This window comes from Trachurus trachurus, assembly GCF_905171665.1.
Source record: "Trachurus trachurus genome assembly, chromosome: 6".
Lineage (NCBI taxonomy): Eukaryota > Metazoa > Chordata > Actinopteri > Carangiformes > Carangidae > Trachurus > Trachurus trachurus.
The window spans coordinates 35418357-35438700 of NC_139897.1; the positions used below are offsets into that span (position 1 = coordinate 35418357).

Here is a 20344-nt window from a genome sequence, read left to right on the forward strand (position 1 = left end):
AATAATAAGCATCATTCTAACTGTACCTGTCCTGTAGCAGCAGCAGACACTTTATCTTCTGACCTTCTGAATCTTTAAGTATTGATCAGATGTGACTGACCTGAGACCAGCACCGTTAGCGTGTGGCGGTGACAGACGTCGGGTCAGAGAACACGCGTGTTAAACTGATCATTAAAGGCTTCAGTGTGTTGTTGTTGTTTGTGCAAAGTCTCCTCCGTCTCTACTTGTCCTTCTTCATCTGGAGACACACACACACACACACACACACACACACACACACACACACACACACACACACACACACACACACACACACACAGAACCTCCTGCTCAGTCTGACACCGGAGCAGTAACACACAGGAAGTGTTTCCAAGGGGACGCCAACAAGAGACGGACCTGGATGCTAACAGCTAACAGATCAAGTTGAGTTATAAAAACCCATAGATATAGGCTACTGACTAGATGCCGCCTTCTGCTTCTCAGCGTACGTCAACATGGCGGCCATCTTGGTCAGGGGTTTCTGACCATAGACATATAAACGTCTGACCAGCAGTCAGACCCTGTAGAACACATTTCAGTGTATTTATGCATGTGGGTGTGTGTCTGAGTAGGCTATCTTAGTGTATGTTTAATACATTAAAAAAGAAATTATAAAAAATTTTCAAAAACTTTTTAAAATAATAAATAAATATATGTCTGACATTTATAATAAACCAAACGGCTTGAAAATTGGTTGAATATTCGGTGAGTTATGGTGATGTTAATGGTTGATAGACGTCTGCATCTGTTGACTAATGCAGGAAGTAGACACGGCTTCCCCCTGACCAAGATGGCCGCCGCGTTGACGTATTCCACTCAATGAGCTGCCTGGGAACGAGGCATCTGGTCAGTATAAATATCTATGATAAAAACCAAACAAACTCACTTTTAGCTCGTTTTCTGAGGATCCACACAGGTGCGTCACTCTTTAGTGTCCCCTGGAAACACTTCCTGTGTGTTGTGAGGATTTACATCTCATGTGATGAAGATGATATTCAAACAACTTTTCATTTTTTTATTCATTTATTTTTCTAAACCAGGTAAGTCAATTGAGAACCAGTTCTCATTTACAGTGACGACCGGACCCAGAGGTAGCATCAAATATTTAATCAAATGTACACAGATTCAAGAGATTCATATCAAAATGTAAAAGTATCATATAGTATTTAAACAACAGTATTTAAACAACAGTATTTAAACAACAGTTCTGATTCTAAAAAGCAGAAACACGAAGCGTCTGAGTCTCCAGGAATCGAACCTGCGGCCCCGACAAACACAGACACAAAGAAACAAGTGAAGTTTCCACCTCAGGAGGAAACGGACGTTCTTCAGACCGGAGCAGCTCAGTCGACGGCGAAGACTTCGTCCTGGACAAGACAGAGACACAGGAGAGAGAGGACGGACGGGGTTAAAGATACGTTAGCTTCAGCTGCTAGCTACGTTAGCTTAATCTGTTAGCTACGTTAGCTTCATCTGTTAGCTACGTTAGCTTCGTCTGCTAGCTACGTTAACTTCATCTGTTAGCTACGTTAGCTTCATCTGCTTTACATTAGCTTCATCTGTTAGCTATGTTAGCTTCATCTGTTAGCTATGTTAACTTAATGTGCTTTACATTACGTTTTGTAGAACTCTGGACGTCATTCATCTTTTCTTTCTCTTTCTCTCTCTCTCTCTCTCACTCTCTCATATTTGTCCTCACTTCTTTGTGTGTATATTATCTTGTTGCTGCCTTCTTGGCCAGGCCATGCTCGTAAAAGAGATTTTTTTATCTCAAGCAATTTGCCTGGTAAAATAAAGGTTAAATAAAATAAAATAAATTTACGTGAACGTCATGTGCTTTACGTTAGCTTCACCTGCTAGCTATGTTAGCTTCATCTGCTAGTTATGTTAGCTTCATCTGTTAGCTATGTTAGCTTCGTCTGCTAGCTACATTAACTTCATGTGCTTTACGTGAACGTCATATGCTCTATGTTAGCTTCACCTGCTAGCTATGTTAGCTTCATCTGTTAGCTACGTTAACTTCATCTGTCAGCTACATTACCATATTTTCCGGACTCTAAGTCGCTTTTTTTTAGTAGTTTGGCTGGCCATGCGACCTATATTTAGAAGCGACTTAAAAATATAAGCTATGTCATCTATGATGCCGTATAGTGTGGCGACTTTCTCGCTAAATCTGGCGACTTTCCAACCCCTCTTGGCGGCTTTTTTTTGTCAAAAGCGACTGGCGACAAATCTAGCGACTTTTCTTAGTGTTGTTACAAACGTTTCTGGTTTGGAGACTCCGACGAGTGCCCCGCCCCCGTTCCAAAGCACCTGCGGTCAGCCTCACAGTAGTGTCACAGAGCAGTCCCCACTGCCGTCAGAGACCTGCACCGCTCCAAGCCGGAGTTGTTTTTCTTTCTTTTTTTGACCCGGCCTGTAGAAGTTATTTGGTGTCGGCCTTTATTTGTTCATGTAAACAAAGCCCCGGCCATTATATGAGACCTGGCTATTGATTAAATGTTTAAAAAATAAATGCGACAGACCGATGCGACTTATATGTTTTTTCCTCTTTATGACGTATTTTTTGATAGATGCGACTAATACTCCAGTGTGACATATAGTCCGGAAAATACGTTAGCTTCATCTGCTTTACGTTGTCTTCATCTGTTAGCTACATTAGCTTCACCTGCTTTACGTTAGCTCCATCTGTTTGCTACAATAGACCGAATCGCCTTGTTGTTTACATTCTACTTCCGGGTAGAAAACCAGCACATAATTTGAATGAGATCAATAGTAACGAACGAGAGTTTAGCTATATATATCATATTTTTCACGCCGTATCACTGTTTAGACAAATCTGAAATGATGGAAGAAACATTACTATTTCTGTGTGTGTGTTTTGTGTTGCTATGTGTTGTATTTATTCAGTTGGGGGGAATCACAGTGTCTAGAAAGCATCAGTGGCTGCAGCTGATAGGGACAGCTGACGGCGGTAGCTAAGCTGACGGCGGTAGCTAAGCTAACACCAGGACGTCAGCTGTTAAAACCCTCCCGTTGTGGGACACGACATGAAACTACTCCAGTTTGCTCAATCATGTTGTAACTAAGATATCCGCTGGAGAAAATATTTTTTCATGGACCGTTTATTGAGTCACTGAGTTATTAAAGTTAAGTTAAACAGGTAGCCTAACCGTTAGCCCAGCTAATCTCTGATAACCATGACTAATTACAAAAATGTGCACACGTAAATAGTAATGTTTGTCTAATCATTGGTTTTATAAACTTTACAAACATCAGATTAGTCTAAACGGCGATATAGTGACATGAAAAAGTAGATATATATAGCGAAACTCTCGTCCGTCACTATTGTTCGAATGCTGGTTTTCTACCCGGAAGTAGTTGTAAACAACAAGGCGATTCGTCCTATAGCTTCATGTGCTTTACGTGAACGTCATCTACTCTATGTTCATCTGCTCATTATGTCAGCTTCATTTGTTAGCTACATTAGCTTCATCTGCCATCTACGCTACTTATGAAAACAGTTTTGTCCTGGGTGGTCTTTGGGGTCGAGGTGTCAGAGTACGTTTGGTTTGATAGTCCAACAATATAATATTAAAAACAGCTGCTCACCCAGCCCCCGTGCTCCTGCACCCAGGCCGAGTGGTGCTGCTGGATGTATTTGTCTCCGAAGCTCAGCACTCTCCTCCGCTGGACGACGCCCACCACCGACAGCCTGCTGGTCACCTCGAAGGCCCAGGCGATCTTCTGCTGCTGCACCTCGGCCTCGGACTCGAACCCGGACCCAGACCTGGACCCGGCGGCCCGGCCCGGGTTCGAATCCACCAGGCTCTGCACGGTGGACGTGACCTTCTCAAACAGCTCGTAGTTCATGTTGGAGAGCTGCTGCTGGAGGAGCGGCGTCTGAGCGATCTGACACACACACACAGAGTCTGGAGTCAAGTTCACCGACGACCATCCTTTTATATTTTTATTTCAATGAAAATCTTTAAAGGGACAATGAGGAGTTTTGTAAAAGCGAAGTGTTTCCACACTACATTTATGAGTCTCCGCACCGTGAAATTCTTCGTTTTCATTCATCAAGAATTAAAGTCAGAGGTTGGAAGACGATCACATACCGTCGTAGTTCCCACCATAAACGGAGATTCGGCGGCGTTATTATCCCCAGTGAGCAAAAAGTGGTCCAAAATACGTCGAAAAGACGTGTTTTCCGAACGTCCAGAAGACGTCTTCAGAGGAGCCAGAATGAAAGTTTTTATTACGTCTTTTCTGGACGTTGAATATACGTTTTATTGTGGATGTCATTTAGACGTCATTAAAATACGTTTTCGGGACGTAATTATTGAACGTCCAGAAGACTTCTTCAGAGGAGCCAGAATTAAAGTTTTTATTACGTCTTTTCTAGACGTTTAATAGATGTGTATTTTAGATGTCATATAGACGTCATTAAAATACGTTTTCAGGACATAATTATTGAACATCCAGAAGACGTCTTCAGAGGAGTCAGAATGAAGGTTTTTATTACGTCTTTTCTGAACGTTGGATATACGTTTTATTGTTGATGTTATGTAGACGTCATTAAAATACGTTGTCAGGATGTAATTATCAAACTTCCAGAAGACGTCATTTAAGGAGCCAGAATGAACGTTTTTATTATGTCTTTTCTAGACGTTGTGTAGATGTGTTATCTTGGATGTTATATGGACGTCATTAAAATACGCTTTATTTTTTTTAAATTATTTTTATTATTATAAAATAATAATAAAATATAAAGCAAAAAACGCAACAAAGGCATCTCCTTTTGTGTACAACACAGGAGGAAATTATAAACAAATCAAACACATCGACACACAAACATCGACAAAAAGAAAACGTTTTCAAGACATAATTATTAAACATCCAGAAGACATTATTTCAGGAGGAAAAACTGCTACTTTAAAGATTTCAAATGCAAATACATGACTACAATAAAACATACTTACTGCACTATTTAATGATTCAGATCAAACTGTTACATTTCTCATAAATATAATATAATGGAGGAATATAAATGCATTTGATAGGTCAATAAGACTTTCAGCTCAACTTAATTAAAAGTAAAATACACAACATCATTGCCTGTGTAATGTATTCAGCTTTAAATTTACAACAAACTACTGTTCACAAACAGTTGTTCAAAACAATTACACAATGCAATGTAATAACGAGTAAAATTAAAACATCACAGAGGTCAATGATTCTATACCAGAAGTCATGCAGCAGATGAAGCAGATGAAGAGACGTCCACCTTCCAATAGAGCTCCGGGAGCTGACGTCACGCTGACGTCACGCAGCCCCGAAACTGACAGCGACGCCATTTTGGCAGGAATCAGCAGATTTTCGTAGCGTAGATACAGGGGAGAGACGGGTGCGGAATGAGAATAACAAAGCGATTTTCTCCGAGCCCATACAAGTTTTACATGTATAACTTTGTCAGCATGTAGTATGACCTAACAGAACTGCTAAACATATTGAGGATACGTCTTACTTTGACCGAGTTACGTTCAAGAACCAGCCGTTTTCAGTGACAAAAAATTCACTCCGGCGTAATTTTTTCGATCGATCAGCTGTGTTTACCGTTTCAGGTGTCATAGTTATGATAGTTAGACGGATAAATTAGTCCTCAAACACACCCTAAAGCTTGACATGTCAGGGTTTTTCAGTATAGAAGCAACTAGGTTTAAATGTTGTGGGGGGTCACTGTGGGGAGTAACAGCTGTCCCTCATCCCTCTGCACATTGACAATGAGCCTGCCTGTCACTCTGTCGGTACCGCGATCACACTGTGTGTGTTACAGGATTAATTAAAACACACAACGTAACGTAAACAATATGTAGCCTACATATAGTGCGGGAGGAGGGCAGACGTGGATCAGTAGACCAGGAGAACAGCTGCATAACATTTAGGCAGTAAAATGAAAGATTTTAAGCCGTCTGTTCACATGATCTCACTTTAATTCCAACACATTGGACTTAATATAAAAACTAAATAGATTAAATATGACCGACCCTTATAATGCCCCCGGGTGCTTTTCAAAAGTATCTCCGGCCGCCGGCGGACGTCCCAGACCTGCAGTATGCGGACACAGCTAGGCTACCTGATCAACTTTGCATCGCGCTGCTCTAAAAGCATACACGAGCCTGGAGGGTTACACATGGACGCAGTCTGGCTTTGTGATAAACGTCCAGCTGTGGAATCTACCAGTAAAAACCTGCTGTATCCTCACTAGAAGGGTAAGTGTCGTATCATCCCAGTTAATGCAGTGTAGCATGGCTAACGTTAGCTCGTAGCTGTCCGGGGTGCTGTCGGGGTGCCGGCCGGGAGCTCTCCCCGGTGCTGATCAGCCCGCGGCGGGTGCGGCGGTGCGCTGCGACCGGCTCTGGGTCAGCTTGGAAAGGCTGGAGGCGAAGGAGACTCACATCTTATGTGTTTGCCTCTTTCTTTTCTTTTTGTCACCGTCTTTCCTGCTTGTGTCATTTTGTGGAGCACAAAGAGCATAAAGCTGGCTTTTGTATGCTTGTAGAGTAGTTGATCAGGTAGCTGTGTCCAGATACTGCAGGTCTAGGACGTCCTGTTAGGCAAAAATATTTTTGAAAAGCACCCCGGGGGCATTATAAGGGTCGGTAATATTTAATCCATTTAGTTTTTTTTATATTAAGTCCAATGTGTTGGAATTAAAGTGAGATCATGTGAACTCAGACGGCTTCGGCGCTTACAGTCAATGCTTCCGCACTGGTCAGTTTCCTGCCAAAATGGCCGCTCGAACGCTGGAGGTCACGTGGGGTCCGGAGCTCTATTGCTAGTATTCAGCTGGCTCCTTGGTGCATGTAGGGAAGAGAAGAGGGGAGAAAAAAAATTAGTTTTTTATATTATTTAAATTATGCGTACAAATAATGCTCTGGCATCCTTTGCTGCATTCTAATGTCCAACCTAAGTTGTGCCACACTGCACCAGTCTCAAACTAGCAAAGATAGGCTATTTAAGTTGTGCTTTACACCTGATGAAAGATAGAACGCATACACTCGCGTGGAAAAAAGTAACCACTAGATGGCAGAAAACTTAATTCATATGAACAAGGAGAAACAAAGACAGCAGGGGTGCATTTCACAAAGCAGGTTCAACAAACTCTGAGTCTAATCCTAAACTCAGAATTCAGAGTTTTGTGTTTCAGAACAGGTGATAACAGTTAGTTCATCCAACTCTGAGTAACTTGACCCTGAGTTACGGGGAGATGAAAAGCCCTCATCAATGGAACAAAGATAACAGGATTCACCATGGTAACCAGCAAAAAAAAGCCTCACCCCTCCCACTTCTCACAGTGGAGTGAACACACACACTACAAAAAAAAAAATTAAGAGAGAGAGAAGTGTCTGTGTGGTGTCATGTGAGGGTTGTTCAGATAAACTGAGGGTGCAGAACAACGGGAACGATCAAACAAATCCTCATGGAGAATAAAACATCACGTCCTGTCAGCCGCTGCTTTCAGTCTGCAGCTTCAGATAAAAAGGAGAAACTCAGGGTTAGTTGGAGAAAACCTGCTCCCAACCAGGTTAGGTTCACGTGTGCGTTGGAGGTTGCCATAGTAACTGACTCTGAGTTTCAGTTACCTCTCTTTGTGAAACGGGCTGGAGTTACTCCTCTTTACCTGGTTTGAGTTACCTCCCTTTCTGAAACGGAAAACCCAGAGTTTGCCTCATTTCAGGGTTAACAGACTCAAGAGTTTTCACTAAACCTGCTTTGTGAAACAGACCCCAGATCTGTGAATACCTGGAGTCCAGACTCAATACCAGTAACATCAACATGCTACATGTCGTTTTCAATTCAAAAAACCTACTCTTGGTCAACAAAGCAGCTCCTGGTCTGGCTACACAGTACATCAAAGACAGTTTAAAACCCCAGCAGACTGCCAGTTGGAAATCTCCAACTCTGCAAGTAAAGATGGCTTTTAATATTTATCCACCTAAAACAGTTTACCTACTAATTTTATGACTTTCTCCATTACTGTGTTCTTTTAAAACCAAACTCAGGACCTCTCTATTTTCTTAAATGTTAGTGGACGGGGCACAACAGCTACACTGCACTTGTTGGAAATTGAATTCCACTTATTTTGAGCAACTGAGGTGAATTACAAACAATGCGTGGTCTGGCAGATAGATGCTCATCAATGACTATTATTGTCAGAACAGTACAAATCAGAATAGAACAGAGACGCCAGAGAAATTTCCTCCAGTGAGAGGAGTTGAACCCCTGACACCTGGTATATGCTGACTGTTCTTCATCAGATCCTACACAAGTTTGATAAATGAGGGGGGGCCATAGTCACTATCTTGGGTGTAAAAAAGTGTTGGAAGGAAAATTCTATAGAGCTGGGCTGTCGCCTTCCATCTAGTTTTGACTTGAACATAACACACATTCATCAGAGATGTGATGATTAAAATTTAAACAGTAATACGGTAATCTGTAACTGTATTGAAAGCGTTAGCTGTTTCATCTCAATGTGTGTGTATCTGTGTTTGTGTTTAATTCCTAGTTTGTTCATTACTTATGTAGGGGGAGGTGCTATACAAATAAAACTGAATTAATCTGAAATAGGTTTTACTGTATGAAAAAATTTAGAAACAAAACTGCATTTGGTGTAGATCTTGGTCTGTTTTCCTACCTGTTTGTGTGCTGAACTCCCCATCATCTTTTGCTCTCTTGTGGTTCTCCAGCATGATGATCTCACAGGTGAAGCACTGCTGTGGGTCCTTGGCTGTGTAAAATACAGTTGGACATAAAGAATATTCAGTCATATTTCACATCTAGTACTTTGGGATATTTGTCATGTGGGGAGGTTCTTGAACGGTGATCTACCCTGCACACATCAGTGTTTACATAAACAGATATAGATATTTTATTGGTCCCTACAGGGAAATTTAGAAACCTCATGTGAACCTAAACACAAAACCAATGAGGACATCTCTTCGTATCAGGTGGAATTATATGTGAATGAAGAGCACTACCTACCAGGCTGAAGTAAGACATAAAGTGAAGTTGTTGATATTTTGAAGTCCCCAAAACAGCATCACACCATCTTGCCGCGCAGTTCTTGATCTCAGCAGACTGGAAAGAGATGAAGGTTGTGCCTAGTAGAATTTAATGCTACTCCATCTCATATCAGTTAATGTTGTTTTCTTCAATGGCCAGGAAAAAAGAGGTTGTTTCCAGTTTAGAATTATAGGGATAGTTCGCCCAAAATTCAAATTTCCCTCATTATCTACTCACCCTCATGTTGACTAAGAGCTGTGGGAATTTTCAGAGTCCTCTGCTCCTTCTCTGAGTTACGGGGGGGGGGGGGGGGGGGGGGGGCAGCAGTATTTGTCCATATAATGGTTGTCAACCAACTTTTTTCGTCCAAAGAGACACACCAAAAAACATCCAAATACCTCCATACTGCTCGTCTGTAATGTCCCTCTTGTATTGAAGCCCCCACATGAGAAATTTTTCCGCCGGTCAGTGGAAGAGCAGTGAACTGAGACACTGGGAGCTTCCGCTACAAACAAGCTTAAAATATAGACTTATTTCATTTTTTGCGGACCCCCCTGTAACTCAGAGAAGGAACGAAGGACTCTGAAAATTCTCACAGCTCTTGACATGAGGGTGAGTAGATGGAGTGAAATTTGAATTTTGGGTGAACTGTCCCTTTAGTAATAGCCTATTATTAGTATTAGTTAGACAATTACTTACCAGTCCGAGGGGACCATGAGCAGCAGACTGGAAACAACTCAGTCCAGATGAAGTGAAGGTTGTGCAGGAAACATCTGCTGTTCTGCTGCTCCTCTCCTCATCCTCTGTAACTGTACAAGTATATGACAGTCACTTTTCTGTTATTCACCGACTCTATTCATTTACCTGCAGACTTCAGACCTGGTAGCAACATACACTGAAATTCGCTACTTAATACATTGTGAAACTGTTAGTATAGCTCATGTGCTAATGGCAGGTAATTTTTCATCTCAACACACACGTTAATGAAGCTGCACTGGTTGCAATATCGTCCTCACCTTAGTAAGATGCAGGAAAAAAATACTGCCACGGTCGCAATTACAATCGGCGTTTAACCGACTCCCCGTCCGTTACCCCGCCCGCAGACACACACACACCTACACACACAAAGGCACACACAAACACAGACACACACGCACGCACACACTCACACACGGAGCTACTGAAACCGATGGCACACAAACAAACGTCACAATAATAACAGAGGAATATTATCTTACCTGTTCTTTTTTTGAAGAATTTAAATTCACTTGGTCTTGACCAGGTTCCGCCCGACGGTTTGTCCATGCCTTTATCCGTTTATCCATGGCATAAAAAAATCCACATGACGGTGATGCGCATTGTCGCGGTTACCATTTCCCAGCTGCAGTAGCGCGTATTTTCAAATTTGACGGAAAGGCGCGCCCATTGGCCGCGCTGTGATGACAGTCAAACTAACCAATCACGGTCAAATGCTCAGGTTGAGACAGCCAATGGGTGTTGTTTACTATGGTTACATAGTAATAGGGGGGAAAAATACTTAAACGTTTTTTATATGTGCTTAAAACCAATAAATGTGTGCATTTAGTTAATATCATTCATTGATTCCTTCATGATCAAAAGAGAAAAGAGCTGATGTTATGTACATTGTCCTTTTTAAATACATGAATTAAATTAAATAAGTGAAACATTGTATTTTTCATTAATTTATTGAATAAATTTTGAATTAAGTGTTTCTGACAATGAAGAGCACCAGAGGTAGAGACAAGAGACAAAGATGCGGCACTCCATGTTTTTTGATTGAATATTTTGAATGATGTATTATGAAGTTCTGGGCTCACACTGGTTCACACATGTAGAAATGAAGACAACATCAGCCACAGCTGGGTCAAGCTTCAAACCTGATTCTTGCTTCCATGTTCTACCAGGGATCTGCCATGCACTTTTATTGAATTGAGGACCCTTGTCCATACAGTATATTCGTTTTACTGATATACAAGCTGCTCTGGGGCTAGCACCCAACTCTGTCGGTGAATTGGCAGCAATGCAAAAAAAAGTTTCCTATATTTACATCCAGAATTAGAAAAATTTAAATATTAAAGTGCACAAAAACCATGAACTGTAAACAGAGATTACCTTGGTAAAAGCTCCACATTTATACAGATATACTTTCACGTGCTTGAATAAAACAGAGAAAGATAGTAATGTTTCATTTACAAAATGGGAAATAAATGAAATCACATTTTTTTTCACATTGAAAAAGACTACGGTCGAAACGTCTACCTGCCTGTCCTACATTAAAGATCACCAAAGGATCTTATATTCAGAGTGTGCTGGTTTTTCTCCCTTTCAAATAAATGAAATCCACCATAATCCTTACAGGACATTCCTGTAATTTCATTGGCCTTTGCACACTTTCAAAAACACTAAATTTACTTCATAAACATTAGAGTTATACAAGTAATTATAAATAATCTTTTAGCAGAACATCATTTGTAACTCCTTTTGGTTGTCTATTGACGTCCAGGACCGGGTCAGGCTGGACGTATAGTCTCAATGTAATTTATCAACTAATTCTGGCTGTCATAGACGTCCAGATCAAGGCCTAGCAGAATATCTATTTGTAACTCATTTTGCTTAGACGTCCAGAGCCGGGCCAGGCTGGACATATATTCTCCATGTCATATATCAACTAATTCTGGCTGTCGTACTGACGTTCAGATCAAGGCCTAGCAGAACGTCTATTTGCAACTCATTTCGGTTGTCTATAGACATCCAGAACCGGGCCAGGCTGGACGTATAGTCTCAATGTCATATATCAACTAATTCTGGCTGTCATATTGACGTCCAGATCAAGGCCTAGCAGAACGTCTATTTGCAACTCATTTCGGTTGTCTATAGACGTCCAGAACCGGGCCAGGCTGGACGTATAGTCTCAATGTCATTTATCAACTAATTCTGGATGCCGTATAGACGTTCAGATCAAGGCCTAGCAGAACGTCTATTTGTAACTCAATTTGGTTGTCTATAGATGTCCAGAACCAGGCCAGGCCGGACGTATAGTCTCAATGTCATATATCAACTAATTCTGGTTGTCATATTTACGTCCAGATCAAGGCCTAGCAGAATGTCTATTTGCAACTCATTTTGGTTGTCTATAGACATCCAGAACTGGGCCAGGCTGGACGTATAGTCTCAATGTCATATATCAACTAATTCTGGCTGTCATATAAACGTCCAGAACAAGGCCTAGCAGAACGTCTTTTTGCGACTCATTTTGGTTGTCTATAGACGTCCAGAACCGGGCCAGGGTGGACGTATAGTCTCAATGTCATTTATCAACTAATTCTGGCTGTCATATAGACGTCCAGATCATGGCCTGGACGGGCCGACGTGATTTCAACCTGTATTGGACGTCCATGGACGTTGCTTGCTCAGTGGGTCATGACTCGCCACGAAACCGAAAGTAAAGAAACGCTGGTCGGCTCGCCCAGCATTTCCACCACCACTAATAATAACAAAATAACCATAGAGACAAAACCATAGATTTATCTAAAATGGACCATTAACAAGTGGTAACGGAGATTCATCCACATTAATATCAGACTTTTTTATTGTCGCGGAATTTCTTGTTCTGCCGCTGGAGAAACTCCTGGTTGTCCCTTTAACATTTGGAATGTATATAGAAATAGGGTCATATCAGTACAAATATTACTATTATTGAGTAATAATGAGTATGTAAAAAAATATACATATAAAAAAACATGTAAATTAAAATATGGACAAAATAAAATAAATAAACAAGGCACTAAACATTCCTCTTATTTCAGGGTTACTGAAAATGAGTCTTTAAACTGCAGCATTGTACATTTACTGTTCTTGTTTGACATTATCTCTAAAGTGGTGATATAAAAATCTAATTCCACTGTGAAGATATCAACGTTTGGAAGGAACTTGGAAAACTTCATCTCATGGATGTGAAATGTACCCATCAGATCTCTTTGGGTCTGATTGTGATGGATTATGTCCTCCCTGTTACCATAGTGACGCTGTGACATCATGACACTCACCTTCTGATTGATGTCGTCACCTAACGTGATCATCAGGTTCACCAGCTTCTGGACGATCTCTGCAGCACAACACACACACACACACACACACACACACACACACACAGACCTTAACATTATTAACTAAACTAAACTAAAGTTGATTAAACTAGCTGGTTAGTAGGCTATTAGCCAGTTAGCTGCTACTGACATTGACCTCCATGATGACGTGAAGCTAACGTCAACACTCAGGTTCAGTTACCAAAACTGTTGTAGAGGATTTCTCCAGGTGTGAACATGTGAAATTAAATATATATTAGCACCTGTCGGCCACCTACACCTGCACCTGTACCAGTAACCACACCTACACCTGCACCTTGAGACAAACTACACAAATAAAACTGCCTTATCTTCACCTGTACCACACCAGTGTTGGCCTCGCTACACTGGCTTCCTGTCAAATTTAGGATTGATTTTAAGATTTTATTGTTTGTTTTTAAGAGCCACACCCTATTTATGCCTTTTAAGCTTTCAAACTGCAGCCAGAGTAACAAGATCATCCAACCAGCTTCTCCTGGAGGTTTCTAGATGATAGAGCTTTAGCGGTGGCAGCACCCAGGCTCTGGAATAAGCTTCCTACCCACATAAGAACTGCTGAAGATGTCTTGTAATTTAAGTCTTTGCTCGAGACCTACCTGTTCTCTTTGGCCTTCAACGCGGGTTAATACGGGAAACTCAGCTGTGTATGCTGTGGAACTGGAGTCTGAATGTGTTTTGATGTGTCAGATATGACTTGTAGAGTACTTTGGTCAACAATGGTTGTTTTTAAATGTGCTATATAAATAAACTTGAACTTGAACCTGCACCTGTACGATGGAGGACTGAGAGACTGTGAGACTGTGAGATGTGACACTCACCGTCTTGACTCTCCACGTAGACCTGAGGGACGGGAGCAGCCTCAGTGATCTGGACCAGCCGCTCCACCGCTGAGCTCCTGCTCTGAGACTCTGAGTCTGAATCATCTAGAGACAGAGGCTCCTCAGTCACTCACTCATTCACTCAGCTTGTCACAGCAGTAGACAAACTTCCTGTGTTCACTCACCATATTTCCCTCCAACGCTGTCAGACTCAAGCTCCGGCGTTGAAGGAATTCTCAATGTCACAGTTCGAAACTTAACGATGGCTGGGACGGTGGTGGAGAGGAAGGAGCGGGAGGAGGAGGAGGAGGAGGAGGAGGAGGAGGAGGAGGAGGAGGAGGAGGAGGAGGAGGAGGAGGAGGAGAAGGAGCCACCTGGTTCAGAGGACACAGGTGATGAGCAGACAGCAGCATCCACACAGCTAAAATAATAATATAATAGAAGTCTGGTTGAACTTCTGCTCCTTGAGAGCCTGATGTCATGAATCTCATGAGTATGAAGAGGGGCCATACCATAATGTTGGCTGCAGTGCCTTTCTTTGTTTTTGTCTTTACAACTTTGTGTTCTTGTGTTCTCGTAGTCCAGAGTGTCTATGTCAGTGTTTTTTGAATTGTGTTGTAAGATTGTTTCTCTGTCTTGTGTTGAGATGTTTGTGTGTGTGTGTGTGTGTGTGTGTGTGTGTGTGTGTGTGTGTGTACTGTATGTAATGCATTTTAATGGTTGTGAATATGTATGTCAATGTATAAATGAAAATATGTATTGTATTATAATTTCAGTGATCAAGACCCCAGAGAGAGTAATGGGAGTCTTTAATAAACACAGTCTCCATGGCAACACAGTCACACTCAGTGAATTTGACTCACCCTGAGGCCGCATGAGACTGGGACCTGGACCCTGAAACTGTACGACACCGGGACCTGGACCCTGAGGCCATTTGTCATCAGGACCTGGACCCTCAGCCCGTATGACACCGGGCCGTGGTCTGGTTGCTGTGGGCCTCCTGAGGGAGCAGTACTCCTCCAGCAGCAGGAGAACCTCCCTGTCTCCACCGGCACGCCAGTCGCTCGCCATGTCCACCTGGGTCAAAGGTCACCGTGACATCACAACCTCATCACTCATTCAGAAGAAGTATTTATTTTTCTAATGAGGATGCTTTTTTTCTTATTAATTTGATTTTACTGTTAGCTAAATTTCACATTCACAAATGTAAATTCACAAGCAAAAAACCAAACTTCACTGTGTTTATGAAAGAAATGGAACAGTATATTTCAACAATTTCCCCCTCACAGAACAAAAAAGCGATCAAAACTCTGAGTGTATGCTGTACTTTTAAGGTATTTATGTAATCTGATTACTTATTCTCGCACCTCTTTATTTTATTACTATTTATTTACTTTTATTGCTGCTAATATTATTTTTATTTTTCTCCCTCTCTCCTTTTTTTTCCTTCACCTCCATAGACTGTAACAAACATGGACGTAGAGTCCGTGACGTCCCCCATTGGTTTTGAGGAGTCGTTTTTGTGACTCCAACATGGCGGCCTGAACAGCGCCATGTTGGATTGGCCGGCCGAGAACCCGCCCACTGGCCTCGAAGCAGCTGTCCACGGAGCTGCTCGGACCTGTCACTCAACGTTTCCGCGCCCTAATTGGCCAGAACTTTAAACCTAATAACAGTCAAACAGTAGAGTTAAACCCCTCAGAGTGTGTGCGGGGGTAGAAACTATCGATTGAGACCAGAAAACGTTCTGACACCAGGCTTTAATCATGTTTACTGAGGATGTAAAATCGGAGATTTTAACATGGGGGTCTATGGAGAATGCTGCTTTCTGACACCAGCCCCCAGAGGAAGAAGAGGGGATTGCAGTTTGTTGAACGCGGAAGTGACTTCACTTCTCAGACCCACAACTGCCCCCTTGTTCACCTCTCATCTCTTTGTTAATGTTTTGTTCTCTCGGTGTTGTGTTGATGTTTACACCAGCAACAACGTATTGTATGGTATTTGCATTTGTATGTGCTGGTCACTTTCAATTAAGTTTTTTGAAAAAAAAAAAAAAAGTATTTATTTTTCTGACAACTTTTTACTTTTACTCAGTACATTTTTAACACAAATATTGGTAGGCTACTTTGTACTTTGTCCTTACTGTTGGCACAACATTACATTTCCCAAAAAGGCTTGTTACTTTTTATATATCAGGATACATTTTTTACGGCAAAATAAAATGACAGCTGGACTTGAGCTGAGTCTTCATAGGCTAGTTCCTCCTCAGCGGGGTCAGGTCGGGGTCGTCTGTCTCGCTCTCTTGTTTCTCATTTCTACAATACAAACGCCTACGATTGACTGTAGTGAAGTACTTTACATCTTGTGTCAGTGTCTGACAGGTAAAATTAAAGCAGAAGTAAGCGGTCCGGTGGTTTTGGCTAATGCTGCGTTCCAGGCAGGCTTTTGAAACCGTAAATTACAGCTTCAAGTCACCATTTACGACTTTGTAGCGTTCCAGGCAACCCACTCGTGTTTCTCCGACCTGTTTTACCTGTGAAAGTCACTATAACGGCCACTCGTAACTTCTGACCCGTGAACTCGTACCAGATCGAACTGGTACGACTTCACAGGTCGGAAAAACACGAGTTACGAGTTGCCTTGAACGCACCATAACGTCTTGTCAGCAGATGGAGTTAGCAGCCCCCGCCCTCGTCATGGATCTATTGGTCCTCGTCCCTACGTCACCACATTCAGGCGCATCCCTTGGCTGCACACACAGAGAGGACCGCCCCTTTATGCCGTTCTCTCTCCTCATTGGATAAAGGTTGTAGGATACAAGGAAAGTTTTCTCCTGGGCTCAGAGCAGAGCAGAGTGACTGACAGACCCGTGTTTCAGACCAAACACTCTATAGAAGTGATTGCTGTCGGAAGATACAACTATTTAAGACTTATATTAACACAAAAATATCGCTCACTTCTGCTTTAATGTTTGTTCAAAAAATAACATTGATGAAATGGATTCCAGATAAATTGTGGTTATTAGCTTTGCAGTGAATTGTGCAATAGAAATACTTTTTACTTTCAATAATAGCCTACTTTTGAGTAGCCTACATTTCTGAGCCTGCACTTTTTTACTTTTACTTGATATTTGGATCAGTAGCTAGGCTACTACTTTCACTTTTACCAAAGTCATTTTTTACACAGCAGGTAGGCTACTTTTACTTCTACTGAGGTAAAGAATCTGTGTATTTTTGCCATCTCTGTGTGTGTGTGACAGAGTGAATGACTAATTATTATTGATCGAGTGCTGCGTTCACTGACCTGCTGCTGCACCTGTCTCTTCTCTGTGTGAACTCTGAGCGCTGTCACAACTTTCCCGCCTTGTAGTCCTTACTTTCACTTTTACTTCACTTCCTCTCTCCTCGCGCCCGTTAGCGGCTCCGTTAGGTCACGTGCTGCACCGGGCGGAGCGGCGCTGAGCGGAGCGGGACTCGAACCGGGGATCAGGGCCGCTGCTGCTGCTGCTTCCGGATCAGGATCAGGATCAACTGTCACTGCAGAAGCGGAACTGAACTGAAGCTGCGGAGGAAACAGGAACCCGAGTTAAACCGAGTCAAGACCGACTGAGACCGCGAGGCAGCTCAGAGGAGGAGTCAGTGACGTCATAGCCTCCTCCTCCTTGACCAACCAGTGTCCAGAGAGTGAAGGCAGGACCATAGGGCAGGACAGGTGTGGAGAGATGAGATGAGATTAGATTAGATTATTTTCCACAGGAGAATTTTACATTGAGAAGTGTCACATCAACATCTAAACTCCCATCAGCCCCGGCGGCTTCACGCCAAGTTCAGCTGTTACAGATCTAAACTAGTTCATCTCTAGAGTTCATCTCTGTTCTCATCTACTTCATGTTTGTTCTGTTCTGTCCTCTTCCTCCTCTCTCCTCCTCTTTCTCTTCCTCTTTTTCTTCCTCCTCCTCTTCTTTCTCCTCTCTCCTCTTCCTCCATCACATCCTCCTCCTCTCCTCCTCCTCCTCTTCCTCCTCTCCTCCTCTATCCTCCTCCATCACATCTTCCTCTCCTCCTCCTCCTCCTCTTCCTCCTCTTTCCTCCTCCTCCTCCTCCTCTCTTCTTTCTCCTCCATCACTTCCTCCTCCTCTCTCCTCTTCCTCTTCCTCCTCCTCCTCTTCTTCTCTCTCCTCTCCTCCTCTTCCTCCTCCTCCTCTCTCCTCTTCTTCCTCCTCCTCTCTCCTCTTCTTCTTTCTCCTCCATCACATCCTCCTCTCTGCTCCTCTTCCTCCTCTCTCCTCTTCTTCCTCCTCCTCTCTCCTCTTCTTCTTTCTCCTCCATCACATCCTCCTCTCTGCTCCTCTTCCTCCTCTCTCCTCTTCTTCCTCCTCCTCTCTCCTCCTCCATCACATCTTCCTCTCTCCTCCATCACATCCTCCTCTCCCCTCTCTCCTCATCTCCTCTCCTCCTCCTCTTCCTCCTCTCCTCTCTCCTCCTCCATCACATCCTCCTCTTCCTCCTCTCCTCTCTCCTCCTCCATCACATCCTCCTCTATCTTCCTCTCTCCTCCATCACATCCTCCTCCTCTCCTCTCCTCCTCCTCCTCCTCTTCCTCCTCCTCTTCCTCCTCTCCTCCTCCTCTTCCTCCTCTCCTCCTCCTCTCCCTCCATCACTCCACTGACACTAACTAGCTACATGAACTACTGTAGTTGAGGAATCACAGACTTGAGTCACGTTAACTCTATAAATGTAAGACGCTGAGTCATGAAATGTAAGACGCTGAGTCATGCTGAGCTGACAGCGAATGCACCAGGTGTAGTTCAGGTGACCTGGGACTGTGGATGAAACACCTGCAGTCTAGTTTCTATGGAAACAGCAGTGGATGTGCTGTGTTGGTTCTTTCTGTGTAACGTTCAATGACTCGTCCTGCGCTCCAGCATTTGTCCCAGTTCTCCCCCTTAACACCTCCACCTGGTTTGGAGTTCCCTCAACCGTAAATTCCCCTCGTTGAGGGAAAGTGGCTGAAAATCTTTCCCTATGGAAATGGGACACCACTATATGCAAATCAGTGTAGCGAACGTAGCGAACGTGCTAACATACGTCACATGTTTACAATTCTACCGGTGGAGTAGCCTACTATTGCTACTATTTTCATTCAGGAGAAATGCCGGCGGTTCCAGATGTTGTGTTGCCTGTTGTGTTGGCTGTGTTTGTTTATCTCAGTCTAAACAATTTTTGTAATTAGTCATGGTTATCATAGATTAGCCGGGCTAACGGTTAGCTACCTGTTTAACTTTAATAACTCAGTGACTCAATAAACGCTCCATGAAAAAATATTTTCTCCAGCGGATATCTGAGTTCCAACATGACTGAGCTAACTGGAGTAGTTTCATGTCGTGTCCCACAACGGGAGGGTTTTAACAGCTGACGTCCTGATGTTAGCTTAGCTACCGCCGTCATCCTTGCTACCGGCGTTAGCTCAGCTACTGCCGTTAGCCGGCGCAAATCGCGCGAGATTTGGACGGACCAGGAAGAGAAGCTTCCGCTACAAAGAAGCTTAAAATATAGACTTACTTAATTTATTTCTGAACAATTTCTCATGTCGGGGCTTCAATACAAGAGGGACATTACATACGAGCAGCATGGAGGTATTTGGATGTTTTTTGGTGTGTCTTTTTGTTATGAAGACAGTTGGTATCCATTTGCAACCGTTATATGGACATGCACTGCTACGCCGAGACCCCCTGTAACTCAGAGAAGCCACGGAGGACTCTGAAACTTCTCCCAGCCCTTAGTCCACATGAGGGGGAGGAGATCATGAGATGATGAAATTTCAATTTTGAGTGAATTATCCTTTTAAGCCCGCATCGGACCTCACTACATTTTGAGGGCTGATTATAGGGGCAAAATCTCACTTCCCCTTGCTCCCTAGAGTAATGGGACACCCTCCCCCTACACGAGAACGTGTGTATATAGGATTAGGGGAGGTGTTGGGACGGGGCCTAACACTCTGTGTCCAAATGCGCCAGATGCTCGATCCTCGACATGAATGACTTTTGAGCAGATGTTTCTTTTTTGATCAAGGTATTTTTATTTAGTTTTACAAGTTATAGTTTACAATTGAACATAGGTCCAACAGAACACACAGGAAAAAAAAAAAAAAAAAACGAACCGTAAATCCCATCCACCCCCCACAAATACCAGACATACAGAGTTCACAGTATGAAATACATAGTTCAATATACAGAACTCACATACAATAATAAAGATGACTGAGGACAACAACAGA

At 42.7% G+C, this 20344-nt stretch overlaps 1 protein-coding gene and 1 long non-coding RNA gene across 2 annotated transcripts; both read right to left on the reverse strand.

The window, feature by feature from the left end:
* Positions 1-1166: 1166 nt before the first annotated feature.
* Positions 1167-14396, reverse strand: LOC310987754 (apoptosis facilitator Bcl-2-like protein 14). The gene is made up of 5 exons (XM_083974170.1): positions 14254-14396; positions 14069-14173; positions 13173-13231; positions 3652-3951; positions 1167-1406 (listed from the first exon to the last, which is right to left on the reverse strand). Exons 3-5 carry the CDS (start codon positions 13203-13205, stop codon positions 1383-1385), a joined length of 357 nt encoding a protein of 118 aa, XP_083830296.1. The 5' UTR covers positions 13206-13231; positions 14069-14173; positions 14254-14396; the 3' UTR covers positions 1167-1382.
* A 2-nt stretch (positions 14397-14398) lies between these two features.
* LOC310987755 lies at positions 14399-15142 on the reverse strand. Its single transcript, XR_014595460.1, has 3 exons — positions 15016-15142; positions 14932-14955; positions 14399-14442 (listed from the first exon to the last, which is right to left on the reverse strand). It is a non-coding gene; the product is annotated as an uncharacterized lncRNA (long non-coding RNA).
* Between the last annotated feature and the right edge of the window lie 5202 nt (positions 15143-20344).